We start from the raw sequence: 14,413 nt of genomic DNA, 5'->3' as shown, positions 1-14,413 counted from the left end.
CCAACCCAAACCATTCAATGACTCTGATCCCTGCTTCCCTCTCCCGGCTGTCGTTCCAGGGAAGATCACCAGACGGATATTAAGGAAGATTGCCAAAAACGACCAAGACCTGGGGGACATCTCCACCTTGGCAGACCCGGGCATCATAAAACATCTCTTTGACAGCAGGTGTGACACGAAGCAGTAGCAGCAGGGCCTGTCCCTGCTGAGCAGGACTGTGGCAGCAGCAGCAGCAGTGTCCTGATGAGCAGGTCCCTCAAACAACCGCTGCCTGCCCGGGAAGGGAACCTGCACCTCTTGAATTGAATGTACCAGTGTCCGGGACGGGGAGATCTGGCCCTGGAGAGGCCGTGTCCATGCCCTGCAGGAGGGTGTCCGTCGTGTTCCCCATGGATAGCAGACATCTGGGGTTCAGCACAGAGGGACTCACCCCCCTCCCTTTTTGCAGCACCTCATTCTTGATTTTAATTTAATTTTTGGGGGGCGGTAGAGGGTGTTAATTAATTATGTAATTGAGGGGCCCTGGCACCTTGTGCACAGTGGGAAGGAACTTCGGGGCTGGAGGGGAATGGTGCTGGAGTTGCTCGATGCAGGCAGGCCAGGGAGGTGCATCTGCCACTGCCCACACACCTGCTAAGCTTCCCCTTCTCCCTGGGGTGCTGCAAACTGCGGGAGCACTGAGAACACTCTCACATCATCACTGCACAGCTCAGCTTGTCTTGCACCCACTGTCCAAGCCTGCTGCCAGCAGAGGTCCTGGGGCCTGGAGTGGGGCAAGGCTTGAGAGACCTCTGGGCTTTAAACAGGTTTTAGAGCAATTTGATACCAAGATCTGCTGCTTCCTACCTGTGTGGTGCCAGCTGGAGTGTTTTCCCCAATCCAGGGTCTGTCACTGGCCATGGGCACTACAGGGAGCCACGCAGGGGAAAAGCCTTGGTGTGATGTGCTCCATGGAGCACGGTTTCCACCTGCCCTGCTGCCACCACCTCACAGCTGGATGCTCCCTTTGCTTCCTGGGGGAGGATTGGGGGTTGTTACACCAAAGGATGGTGGGGAAGCAGCCATGCAGAGGCACCTTTCCCGTGGCAGGTGACCCAGGTAGGCACCACTGATAGAGCAGAGAAGCCAAGGCAGGCAGGGCTGTGCGAGTCCCACCTTTCCTCATCAGGAAAAAACAGTGGGAGATGTTCATAGTTAGTGTTTGCTCAAATCTGACACAGCTTTATGATGCTGAGAGCTAAAGACCCCCACCCCTCTTGCCCAGGAGCCTGACCACCACCAGGGTACTGCCAAAGCCATCCTTCCTCCCGTGAAGGACACTGAACTCCGGCCGGGGCTGAGCTGGGGCCGATACCTCCTTTGCAATGTCTCTGTGAAAACTGCATGTGAACCATTTGATTTTGCACTTAAACCAAAGGAGAAATGGGCTTTAAAACTTGCTGCAGCTGCTGTTTTGGTGAGAGCCAGTGTAACAGGCTTTACCTGCAACCTGAGCTGACTTGGGGCTGGGGAGGAGGAGGCAGCTGCCTCTGGGGTGGGGGGCTCAGGGCAGGTGTTGCTGGGCTGTCAGCCAAGTCCCAAGTCTCATTCCCTACCTGCTGCTCTCACTGGCACAGCACCCTGGGTGCCTGCTGGTGTCCCACGTGCCCCCACAGCTCTGTACCACTGGATTGTGCCACCTCGGTGACAAGGATTCCCACATCCTCGCTGCTCCTCTGTTACCTTTTTGTCAGCTATGTAATTTTTGGCTGGAAAACAGCGAGAATTTCATGCAAAATGAAATAAAATTCAAGAAAACAAAATGGAAACAGGCTTAGAGTGTGTGTGGGTTGAGTCTGGGGGAGACAAGGGGTGCTCAGTGCTGTTGGAGTGGCTGTGCCATAACCAGGGCTGGCTTTTGGGGATGAGGAGAGGCAGGTTCCTGCCAGCAGGATCCTCTTCCATGGACTGGGATTTACAGGCTGTGAACAGCTGCTGGGGCAAGGGCAGAAGCTCTGGTCCCCACCCAGGCACAGCCATGGATCTCTGCACACCTGGCCAGGTGAGCACCTGGGTTCAGACAAACCTGGCACAAACAGCATGGTCAGATTGCACATTCCTTTTAATCTCTGGCTGGGGGTAATCAACCCCCCCAAAAACCCCCAGGAATCCCAGGATCAGGCACAACAGGGCTGTTCCCCAGGTGACTGATGGGTGATTGATACCATGAGCCCAGCAGGGCTGTCCCTCAGCACATCCATTCTCCAGGAATTCTGGCTCTGTGCTGCTTCTCTGTCACTGACAGACTGGGCTCTTCACTGCCAGAAAGGTGCAGCTTTTAGGGCTGAGGAGGAAGAGGAGCTGAAGGAAGAGGCAAAACACCTTGAGCAGGAGAGCCCACATCCTCCCTGTCCCTCCACTGCTGTGCTGTTCCCATTGATCCATGAAACCTGGAGGGAGATATCTGTCTGCTGGTGCTGGTCCCACAGTAAGGTGCTGGAGCTGTGCCTGCCCAGCCTCTCCTGCAATTCTTTGGCTTCCTTGCCACAGAGCTCCCAGTCTCAGCCTGCCCCACATCCCAGCAGGACTATTTCCAAGGTCAGGGCTCCCTGGGAAGATGATTTTGCAGTGGGATGTGCTGGCACAAGCCTGGGGGGACTCAGGGTTTAATAATGTGCTGGCTGTGACACAAGGCTCCAATTCACCATCCCCTTGGGATCTGCCACCACTGCTGAGGGATCCTGTGGAGATCTGTTGGACAGGGCTGCAGGAGGCAGTGGGAGCAGATGCAGCCCTGGACTCTGCACTGCTGCCTGCCTTGTGTGGCACTGCTTGAGATGAGCACCCAGTCCAACAAAACTGGAGTTGGGCAAAGCAAAAGCAAAAAAAAGCAAGCAAAAGGCCCTTGGGCAAATTGCCCAGGGCAGCTGTCCCTTGTGCAGGAACCCTGAGGATCCTCAGGCACAGGGAAAAGTAAGAATCGAGCAGCAGCAGCACAGCAAGGGCTGGAGGGGCCATGGCATGTGGAGCTGGACTCTCCTGTCTAACCTGGAAAGCACTGAGGCACTGTGTGAAGATGAAGGCTGTTACTCGCCCATCCACCTTTCTCCTCTTGTTCCCTAGGGTTTGTGTGTCTCCATCAAGGAGCACAGAAGTGGGAGCAACACAAAGGCCTGTTGTGGCACCTCACCCTTTGCTGTACACACCCCAGCCCCCAGGGGACACCCAGACCAAGGCAGGCCCAGGAGCTCACAGCTGGGCAGTGCATGGGGCAGGGTCCCCTGGGCAGGCAGAGCAAGGGAACCCCTTATCCCTGGAGGGGGAATCACAGAGAAGCTGGTGCTGCCACACAGGACCTTGGAGCAGTTGTGTCCACACAGTCCTTCCTCACAGCCCCGGGCACAACAGACCTTGGCAAGTGCACCCTACGGAGAAATCCCTGTGGCAGTTGAGCTCTTCAGGCAGCAGGTGAGGAGGGTGGGTGGGGCACAGCTCCTCACACCAGGTAGGGAGTGTCCAGCACGGCCACCCCGGCGGCCACCCCGCCGTCCGCGTGCTGGATGGCCTTGGTGCGCAGGAGGTGCCCGGCGGCCTCGTTCAGCACCATCTCCTGGCCCTGCCTGCAAAGGAAAGGGAGATCAGTCCCTGCAGAGCACAGAGCTCCTGGCATTTATCCTGCACAGTGCCTTGGCTCCACTGGCCATTCTGGTTGGATTTGCACACAGGCAGTGTCAGGGTCTGAACGCCGCCAGAGTGCCCTTGTTCCTCAAACTGTACGAGAAGGACTTGAACGCCATGGGAACCTTTCTCTGGGTCTGGGAGGGTTTTACACAAAAGCAGCAGCTATTTAGGGTAGAACATGACCCCGTTCAGACATTTCAGAGATCACCAGGGCTTCCTGGGGCTGCATCCAGACCCTGGGAAGCTCTCCCAGGAGTCAGGGATGAGACACGCTGGCTCCACGTGGCCGTTACAGCCGTGACTGCCAGCACAGGCGCTGTGGTCTTTCAACAACTCGTTTGGCAGCAAGTTCAGAGCAGCAGTTCAGTGTTTGAACACGTGCTCAGAGAGCTCTGCCAGGGGCACAGACTGAACAGTCACGCCTGTCCCCTGCACTTACAGCTCCCCAGACATCCTTCCTGCTGCTGTGCTCAGAGAGGAAAACCAGGGAACCACCCCCAGACCACGAGCACGTTCCTCACCTGACATAGACACCGAAGATACCGAGCTCGGAGATGCATTCAGACACTTGCAGGGGACTGTGAGCCCTCAGCAAGTAATTCAGTGCTGGCTGGGGTTTGATCTTATCCATCAAGATGTAGGAGGTTCTCTCAGGGCTGTCTTTGATCTTCTCCAGAACTTGCCTGAGCTCTTCACCATAGAGGTTGTTCCCTGACAACAAAACCAGCACATCAAGCACTTCCCAGCCCAGCAGAAGCCACTGCCCCCAGTTTTGTGGCCCAGCAGCCCAAATGACCCAGCCTTTGCCTCCCCAGGTGCTGCCTGGGCTCCCCACACCCAGCACTGGGGCCTCAGGAGCTGCTCCAGGAGTGGCACTACCTTACTGCCGTGACTAATCCCCATGGCTACGAGTAGCCACAAGCCACCCCACCTTTTATCCCTCAGCCCAGGACCAGGAGCCAGCACAGAGCTCCTGCCTCTGCTGGGTACAGCACAAACCACAGTGCAGAGCCCCAGGGGCCCAGCCCAGCTCGTACCTCCACCTTCTCGCTGCGGCTTCAGCACGAACCGTTCGGGGTCAGCGATGGCTGCAGCAGCTATCTTGTCACCCTCTTCACCCTGGAAAGAAAGGATGGAAACAGGGTGGACATCAGGAAGAATTTCTTCATGGAAAGGGGCTGCCAAACATTGGAAGGGGCTGCCCAGGGAGGTGGTGGAGTCCCCATCCCTGGAGGTGTCCAAGTAATGACTGGCTGTGGCACTCAGTGCTCTGGGCTGGGGGACAAGGTGGGGATCGGGCACAGGTTGGACCTGATGACCTTGGAGGTCTTTTCCAACCTAAATGATTCTGGGATTTTTGAACAGCAAAGCACCAGGGAGCAGCAGGGGCTCCTCGAGAGGCCCCTCTCAGCAGGATCAACAGGGATCTAACAGGACCACAGCAAAGCCCCCTCACCTCCTGAACCAAAGAGCAACATCACACAGGCCAAGCACACGTCTGCATGTCCATTCCCGACCCAGCCCCGCTCCCACTCACCTCATCCAGGGAATAGAGTCCAGCAAAGGTGGCTCTCATCCGAGCCACAGCCTCGGGGTGGCCGGGCAGCAGCTTCTCCAGCGTCCCCGGGCGGCTCAGCTCCTGCTGCACCTTCTTGGTGCCCGCCAGCTGGGTGGCAATGTCAGGGCACTTCACCGCCCGCGACCGCTCCAGCAGCACCCGCGCCGCCCAGTTCTGGGGCACAACCAGAGCAACCCCCCCGTCAGGAAAAACACAACACTAAAGGTCTGCTCTGCTCTTTTCTGTTCAGTTATCAACACAGGATTTGTCTGCTCCCTCCCTGCTGGCAGGGATGGATGGGTGGGAGCAGCACTCTGGAGACAAGCAGGCATGGATTTCACACCACCCCTGGGAACAGCAGAGCCAGGTTAATCGGCTGCCTTTGCCAGTTCTCCCTCCCCAGCTTGTCCAGTGCTGCCACCTCCAGACAACAGCAAGATCTGTTTTGTATCATTATTACCTGCAGCCTCATAGTGCTGAGAGAGCACAGAGAGTGGTCTGTAATCAAGTCCAAACCCTTTAAGCAGGTACCAATACCCATACTGTACAGCATCAATTCAGTGCTGCACTAAGAGAGATTAAGTGGTGATTGGAAAAGAAGACACCCATTTTTCTTACTGCCTGGGTCACCCAATGCTCCCTGGAGTCACAGCTCCCCAGTGCTCTCAGCCACCCTGGGCAGGACTGACCCCTCTCTGCACAGGGCAGAGGCCCCTGGGATCAGAGGGCATTTCAAACTCCCAGTGGGTGATTCCCCAAGCAGGACGGTGGGCACTGACCTGCTGGTCGTAGGTCTGTGGCACGTAGCCCTCCCTGTAGTACACCACTGCAACCTCCTGGCCATCTCTGGAACAGAAACCAGCAGTGTTCACAGGGCCAGGCCAGGCCCTGCCCAATCCCCAGCACCACGGGGTCAGACACGCAGAATGTTGCAGCTTTTGCCCCTTCTCCTTGGCCCCCAGGCTGTTGTGCTCCTGGTTGAGGACTGCATGCCCTGCCACCTCTGCACTGAGCCCCAGCTGGGTTGGCCTGTCCTGAGACACGGGAGCTGATACCTGGCCTGTGCTCTAACCAAAGGCTCAATAATTCTGACACCCAGCCCAGCAGGGAGGCAGGAACCTCATTTTCTAACAGTTTTTGCCACTCGTAACCAGGTTTGGGAGACTCACCTTGGAGAGAAGGAGGCTCAGGGGGGACCTTCTGGCTCTGCAACTCCCTGACAGGAGGGGGGAGCCGAAAAGGTCGGGCTCTGCTCCCAGGGAACAAGGGACAGGAGGAGAGGAAATGGCCCCAAGTTGTGCCAGGGGAAGTTTAGGCTGGATATGAGGGAAAATTTCTTCACTGAAAGGGTGGCCAAGCAGTGGCTCAGGTTGCCCAGGGCAGTGATGGAGCCACCATCCCTGGAGGGATTTAAAGTGTGGATGTGGCACTTGGGGTCATGGTTTGGTGGTGCTGGGTTAAAGGTTAGACTCGATCTTAGAGGCCTTTTCCTTGACTCTTGAAGCTGGGAGGGAAGAGGATCCTTCTCTGGTGGCACAGGTAGGACCTCAACTCGACAACCTGAGAGGCACCAAAGCCCCTGCCAGGGTTGGGCTGTCAGCACAGCTGGAGCACCACAGCCCCCAGCTTTGGCCACACAAACTGTGCACGGGGTCAGGAAGCTGCTGGGGAACTGCAGAGGAATCCAGCACTGAGAGGGGAGGGTGCCTGGGAGGAAGTACCCGGGATACACTTTCCCCTCAATTATCCAGCCCTGACAAATGTATTCATTAATCAAACACAGAACAGACATCAAAGGTCAAACCAGCCTAACTACAGAAAAAATATATGCATTAAACCATGTCTTCCTTCAGGTTTGTACAGCTCCAAGCACATTACCTGGAAACAGGACAAATGTCACACTTGGGACCAACTCTCAACCTCACTCTTGGGACCAACCAGCACTCAAAGAGTCTGTGACCTGCACGTCCTGGTCTCCACAGGGAGTGGGCAAGACACTGAGTGAGTTCAATCCCAAGAGATCCCAAAAGGACATGGAATGCTTCCTCCTCCAGCACTAACAGCCCAGCCCAGTTCCTCCTGGCAGAGCATCACGTGAGCAGTAAACAGGAAATGGCTCTGTGGAAGCCTTTGAAACAGCCAGGGCTGTTCACAGCAGGTATATGTGAAGGAGGTAAAGATCCCACAGAGAAGTGGAGGCTGTGGCCTGAGGGAGGGAAATTAAGTTTTGTGTATGCAAAATCTCACCACTCTGAAAACAAAACCATGCCAGCTCCAAGAGGAAACAGCACCCTGGAGCACGGAGGAGAACTGCTGCCTCAGACAGGCACTGTTTGTACTCAAGACACACCACCAGGTTTGGCTGAGAATTCCCACTCCCACGTGCCCAGGAATGCGCACCTTGGCTCATACTCACATATACAGCCTCCTGCTGCCATCCAGGGACCCCTTCTCAAACACGTCCCGGAACCGCCGCCGGATCACACGGATGTTCCTGGGAACAGAGCAGTGGGACAGTCAGCAGGATGGGTGAGTTCCTTGAGCTGGAAGTCACAGATGGACAAGGAGGATCTGTAGGTTCTTTCACAAATAACCCCAGGCTTCAGACTATGGAGCCACAGGGATCCTGCAGCCCAGGACAGTCCCTGTTTAGGGACCCATCCTATGTTTCCTGCCTTGAGGGAAACACCAAGATCAGGCAGCAGTTTTCTCTGCTTCCCTTTCCTAAAACTGAACCTTTTCCATCCCAGGGAAATTCAATCCTTACCTGTTCCACAGCTCATTTTCTACACATCGCTGATCAAAAATGTTCCTCTGGATTTCCTCCACCAGAAACATCACCACAGCACTGCAGGAGATACCAGGGGCACCATTAAACCCACAGACACTCCACATGCATCCAGGATCACCAGCTTTTTCATCACTGTGATCCAGGCTTCCTGCACTGCTCCTGCTCAATTTCTCCTGCTCTCTCCTTACCTTTGGGAACCGTAGAGCTCCCAGGCTTTGGCAATTCCCAAGGCCAGTCCCTTCGATGGGTTGTTGGGCAGCAGGCGTGACGCCTCCTTAGTCTTTCCCAGCACTTTCAACACCAGCCTTTGGAACAAAAAAAGCTGTAAATGCCATGACAGCCCCAGCTGGACCGAGGGAGCAGAGTTTGGAGAGCACATGAGGACAGGGAGTGCAGCAGCCCATGCAGTGCAGCTGCAGCAGTGCCAGAGGGGTCCCTTACCCGTGGACATCGGCCGTGCGGGAGGTGAGGCCCCCAAAACTGGCAGCAATGGTGTTTATTTCTATCTGCTTCAGAGCTGCTGTGCCATCCAGCCCACAGTCAAACATGTAATCAGAGCGGTTGATGCCTAAAAACACAGTCTGAAAAGAGGGGAGGGGTGGTGGGGTCTCCTGTTGCCTTTAACTGCAAAACCCTTTGACGACCTCACTTCAAAATCCTCCCAGGCCAGATCCAGTCACAGAATCAAAGAACGGTTTGGGGTGGAAAGGACCTTAAAAACCATCTAATTCCAACCCCCTGCCATGGGCAGGGACACCTTCCACTATCCCAGGTTGCTCCAAGCCTCGTTCAACCTGGCCTTGGACACTTCCAGGGATGGGGCAGCCACAGCTTCTCTGGGCAGCCTGCGCCAGGGCCTCATCACCCTCACAGGGAAGAGTTTTTTCCTAATACCTCATCTAAACCTACTCTCTGTCAGTTTGAATCCATTCCCCCTTGCCCTGTCACCTTCATTTGGATAAAAACCTCTGCAAGTCATGCCCATGGGTGCTCTGCCCCTTGCCCAGGACCCAGAGCCCTCCCAGTGCTCCAGAGGAGTTCCCAACACTCAGGAGAGTAAAGGAGCTTCTGGTGCAGGTCCTGACAGGACACATGTCCCTGCACACTCCCAAGGTTCCCAGAGGACAAACCACATCAAATCCTCCCACTCCAGGCCTGACTGTTTCCAGTGGCACCAACCAAAGGGCACAACTCAAACAGGGCAAGGTCCTGAGCTCACGGGTTGTGACGAGACATGGCAGTGCAGGGAGCGACCAGCCTGGCTCAGAGCCCAGCAATGCCACCTCAGTGCCAAGGGGAACAGACCACCAGGATCCCCTGCCCAGGTACCTGAGCCAAGCCTTCCTCCAGAACTTGCATGTAGATTCTGAAGAGTTGAGCTGTGAAGTCATCGACCTTGATGGTGCTGGAGGGAAACACAGACCAGATCAGTTCCCTGATGCTGCCACAGAGGAACGAGAAAATTAATTCTTCTCCAGAAAAAAAACCCTTAGTGGGGCCACTCTGCAGCACAAGGAGCAGGGCTGGGGCTCAAGAAACCTGCTACAGCACTGTGAAACATCTCCCCATGAATGCACAGTGCAAACCCACACACAACCCCAGTCTGCCCAGCACAGCCACTCCACAGAAGGCCTCACCTCACAAAAGGCAGAGGTGACTCACTGGCAGGGCAGAGATGGGACAAGCAAAGGCAAAGAAACACAGCACAATTCTGCAGCCACAGGCAGGAACCACAAGTCTCCCTGTGCCTGCACACAATAGTTCAGAGAAGCTTCTCGAGCTTCATCCAGTTCCCCCTGTCCTGTCAGGCTACAAATCCCTGCCCTGCTAGAGTAGGTCTGGCTTTTCCTCAGGGTCCAAAATCCCTAAGCTACTTGAGCAGCACCTCCAGGGAGCTGCCCTGGCACAGGGCAACACCTGAGCACACACAGCCACAGGTGCTGCATTCCTTAACCACAGGTACAAACCTGCCCCCACAAGCTCTGGCTGCAGCCAGCTCTGGAACAGGCACAAGCATTGAAACAGCTTCAAAGGCTTTAACAAAACAAAAGGATGTTGCAAAACAGCCTTCTTTGCTCTGTCCCGGTGCCAGAGAGCCTGCAGCACCCATGGACAGGCAGCACACAGCACGCAGCAGGAAGGGGGGTGAGATTTGTGAAAGCCCTACAGTTATGGGGGAAACAGCCAGGGTCACTCCAGCCCATGGCAACAGCCACAGATAAATCCAGCAGAGTCCAGGATCCAGAGCTCAACAGTCCCCCAGCAGCCAGAGTTTGTGGATGGGAAAGCAGGGGAGGGACACAGAGTGACTGATCAGAGGTCTGTGTGGGGACAGGGACACCTCATCCTCATAACTGTGGGCAGGCAGAGCTGCTGGTTATGGGACATAAGACTAAAAGAGACTTCTGAATCCAAGACTCAAAGATTCCAGTGATTTACATTTAAGGCCCGGGGGGCCAACAAGCTCACAAGCCTGACACACTGGCAACATTGAAGATCATTGCAGGGAGTCAGCTCTTGGCCAGATGTCCCAAGTTTTGAGGCTCAAGGAGACCTCCAAGCACACGGACTTGCTGGGAATTAATCTTAGGAAAAATAATGCAACAAAGGAGGCAACTTCTGCTGAGGACAGGAGTGCTCACCTCAGCCTGTGGGACATGAACGGATGGAAGGCAGGAATGCCCGAAAGGTGATAAATGCTTGGCAGTTAAAATGTCCCCTTAAAATGCAACATGCAAAAACGTTACCTGGCCAGAGTTTGCTCCAGGAATTCTTTGTTTTGACTGATGGCATCCACCAGCAGGTTGAAATCCTGCTGGACAGCGTAGGCCTGTTCAAACAAGGCCCGTGGCACCGCGGACGGGAGCAGCGTGAAGGGCGCGTAATTCACCACCTGCACACGGGGAGGGAGCAGAGCACTCAGGCCTGGGCAGCTGCAGAGGGGATCAAGAGGTGCCTCTCCTGCTTGTCTGAAAGCAGCTTCTCCAGAGCTTCTCAGGCTGAGTGCTTCCCCCTGAAAGATACCCTGTTTCCACCCAAACTAGAGGGCAGCGTCTCCAGAACAGCTCAGTGTCAGAGAAAAGGGGACTTTGTCAGTCCTGGGTTCTGGCCATCAGAGTCACTTCCTCTGATCCCTGCTCAGACTCAGGGGTGACTCCGGACTCCTGGCTCAGCCCACAGCTCAGGCATGGGGCCACCCTCAAAGTCAAAATATCATACCAGAGAGAAGCTCCCAATTCACCTGGATTTTACATGAAGCAAGGGATACTGGCAGTGTGTTCAGCCTCTCCTCTCAGGCTTCCTCTTCCTCTCACCCTTCAAAATCCCCCAGAGCCCTGACCTGACAATGGGATTGACATCAGGGAGCAGCTCTGAGGTGCTGGAGCAGGTCCAGAGAAGAGCAACAAGGCTGGTGAAGGGACTGGAGCACAAGTCCTATGAGGAGAGGCTGAGGGAGCTGGGGCTGTTGAGCCTGGAGAAGAGGAGGCTCAGGGGAGACCTCCTCACTCTCTGCAACTCCCTGACAGGAGGGTGTAGCCAGGTGGGGGCTGGTCTCTTCTCCCAGGCAATGATCAGCAATACAAGAGGGCTGGGTCTTCAGCTGTGCCAGGGGAGGTTTAGGTCGGATATTAGGAAGAAATTCTTTACAGAGAGGGTAACCAGCCATTGGAATGGGTTGCCCAGGGAAGTGGTGGATTCTCCATCCCTGGAGGTTTTCAAGATAAGACTGGGTGTGGCACTTAGTGCCATGGTCTAGCAACCACAGTGGTAGGGGATCAAGGGTTGGACTTGATGATCTCCGAGGCCCCTTCCAACCCAGCTGATTCTACAATTCTATGACCTCCCTCCTCATACCTCTGCCAGCTGCCTGCTTGTCCCCAGGCTCCTCAGGGACCCATCCCCAACACTGCCCCACTCCTTTTGCACAGGGATACTTCTTCCACTGAGACCTCTCCAACAGATAGAGCCTCCCACCCCAGCCAGCTGCCAGGGATTCCCCACAGGTAAATCCCACACATCAGCCACCTCCATCCCTGCCACCTTGTCCCAGGTATGGGGCAAAGGCTGATTGCAGCTGGGAACACGCCGAAAGCAGAGGCCCCTCTGTGAGACTCTCCCGTGGTTCAAAGGTTCATATGGGTGGTGAGAGGCTGGGAGAGGGACGGACTGCCAACACCACAACCGGCAACTTCTTAAGCCTTCCCAGATCTGTCCCTCTCCTTGGAACAGGGGAGCTGTACTGGAAAAGGGGAGCAGGGTTGTCTCATGAGCGGGATGGGCAGTGAGCTGTGAGCTCCAGCCGGGAGCTGCTCCCTGCGAAGGGCTCGGGGACCCCCGGGCCGGGCAGTGCCCCGCACTCACATCCGAGCTGAGGGCTGCTCCCCGGTCCGCAGTCAGCACCCCCGCAAGCAGCGGCGCGTCACCGCCACCGTACAGCCGCCCGCGCCCGCACGCCGCCGGCGTCCCGCACCAACGTCCCGCCAGGGCAAGGCCATGGCAAGCGCTGCGGGAGAGCGGGTCGACCGCCTGGCCGGCACCGCCGACGGCCGCCCGAACCCTCCAACCTCGCTGACCCCTAACCCCCGGTCCTTCCCTGGCCCCAGCACCGCGACCCCGTGCCTGGCCCCTGCCGACCCCCGCCTCCCCACACCTCTCACTGGTGCCCTGAACCCCTGAACCCCCGCGGCCCCTGCCCTGTCCCAGGTCCCTGATCCCCGCCTTCCAGAACCCTTCGCTGTACCCCCACCCCCGACCAACCCTGAACCCTCGCCCTTCCTGCGCCCTCCGGCACCCCTCCGGTCCCCGGCAACCCCTCCGGTCCCCGCCCCTCACTATGCCCCGACCACCCGATCCCACCCGGTCCTCCCCGGCTCTCCGGTCCCTCACCCGGTCCCCTCACTCCGCGGTCCCAGCCCTCCCGGTGCCCGGACCACCCCGAGCCCTCGCCTCAACTGCCCCCTTTTCCCCTCACTCACCGCTCCAGCCGCTTCCGCTGCCGCCCCGCGTGACGCGCCCACGTGAATTCGAACGGCCCGCCCCCCTCGCCCCGCCCGATGTTGGATTGACAGCGCAGCGGACCATATCACGCGGGGGAGAAAGCTGCGCGCTCCCTCGCGGGGCGACGGGAGCGCGGAAGGGGGGGGACCAGGAACGCGCATGCGCCGGGGCGCAAAGCCTGTGTGGTGACGTCATGTCGCGATGTCGTGACGTCACACCGTGACGTCAACTCGTGATGTCATGCGAACGGCGAGATCACTCCGGCTGGTGAAATCCGAGCTCTGCAACCAGGGGCTGCTCGGTGCCTGCAGAGGGCACAGCCCACGGGCGGCTGGGAGATAAAAGCCGTGGAGATGGTTGTACCCGATGGTCTCTGAGGGCCTTTGCAACATGAACAACTCTGTGGTTCCATGACACAGCTTAAGGTTAACTCGCTGTCATTTAGGCACTGGAGCTGTATCATCTCCTGCTTTTGCATGAGCTGAAATTCACCCCCTGTAGGCAGGGAAACACAGAGGAACTGCACCCCTGGCTTGGGAGATAAAAGGCATTGGAAATATCTTCCTGTTTTCCATTTTTTTAACCACTTCATCACCTACATCCCTTTGCTGCACTGCACCGACTGGACCTGGGAAGGGGCTGACTGGAGGTTCCTCCATGCAGGCCCCATCCCTGATGTCCTCTGTTGTTCTCAGAGGCTGTTCAGTGTTCCCAGGTGTCCCCAGGAATGTCCATGGCCATGTGTTGGGACTGGGAGGCACTCCCAGGTCCAGGGCAGTGTCTGGGGTGCCCTGAGGCTCAGTGCAAGATGGGATTTTTCTCCCACTTGAGCTGTGTATTTCCCTCCCTCTGCCGTGGTCCCTCAGGGGACAGGGTTGCTCTCTGCCCTTGTGTCTCACAAATCCAAGGCTGGGGCTCTTCTGGGCCTCAGTTGGGCACACCTGGGAAATCTCAGCTCTCACAACAGCCTCAAGTATTTGTAGGACATTCCCAGCAATGGGGCTTGAAATGACAGTGTGGGACAGGGACAGGGTTATTTCTGTATAAGGAACAGAGAAAACTGATATGTAAATAAACCCAAACCCAATCAGGTCCTTTCCCCTTTTTTATTTAAATACACAAAGGAACTGTCAGTCCTAACTGGCTCTGCCCTTGAAGAGGTGTAATAAGATGAAAAACGCTTTGTTGGTCACAACAAAACAACAGTGTAACTGGAGAAAACAGATTTGTTGCCATCACCAGGCCATCATTTGTGTTCCTGCTGGAGTAACAGAATAACTTCAGCATTTCCATGGCTCATTATGATACAGCTGTGAGGATCCAACAAAAGCATCAGGGTTGGAGTTGTTTTGGGACCTGTGTTAGGAGGGTTTGAAAACATGGCTGGCTGGTGAGGAGAGGGGGTG

At 56.4% G+C, this 14,413-nt stretch overlaps 2 protein-coding genes across 3 annotated transcripts in view; one reads left to right on the top strand and one right to left on the bottom strand.

Moving 5' to 3' along the window:
• Positions 1 to 1,808, top strand: part of ACSS2 (acyl-CoA synthetase short chain family member 2) — a 30,468-nt gene extending 28,660 nt beyond the window's left edge. For both annotated transcript variants that reach the window (XM_018085681.2, XM_008921110.3), the window contains one exon: positions 60 to 1,808. In XM_018085681.2, the coding sequence (XP_017941170.1) occupies positions 60 to 187 (128 nt within the window). In that variant the 3' untranslated portion in view covers positions 188 to 1,808. The remainder of the gene's footprint in view (positions 1 to 59) is intronic.
• Positions 1,809 to 2,083: 275 nt separating this feature from the next.
• On the bottom strand, positions 2,084 to 13,202 carry GSS (glutathione synthetase). The gene is made up of 13 exons (XM_029964940.1): positions 13,198 to 13,202; positions 12,372 to 12,513; positions 10,757 to 10,902; positions 9,339 to 9,414; positions 8,451 to 8,590; positions 8,198 to 8,314; positions 7,986 to 8,066; positions 7,635 to 7,712; positions 5,998 to 6,064; positions 5,198 to 5,392; positions 4,698 to 4,779; positions 4,182 to 4,371; positions 2,084 to 3,599 (listed from the first exon to the last, which is right to left on the bottom strand). The coding sequence occupies exons 1-13, from the start codon at positions 13,200 to 13,202 to the stop codon at positions 3,476 to 3,478; spliced, it is 1,443 nt and encodes a 480-aa protein (XP_029820800.1). The 3' UTR covers positions 2,084 to 3,475.
• Between the last annotated feature and the right edge of the window lie 1,211 nt (positions 13,203 to 14,413).

The sequence above is a fragment of the Manacus vitellinus genome, unplaced genomic scaffold (assembly GCF_001715985.3).
Source record: "Manacus vitellinus isolate BGI_N305 unplaced genomic scaffold, ASM171598v3 scaffold_85_pilon, whole genome shotgun sequence".
Lineage (NCBI taxonomy): Eukaryota > Metazoa > Chordata > Aves > Passeriformes > Pipridae > Manacus > Manacus vitellinus.
The sequence above is the reverse complement of the archived record's forward strand: the minus strand, read 5'-3'. Positions and strand labels throughout refer to the sequence as shown.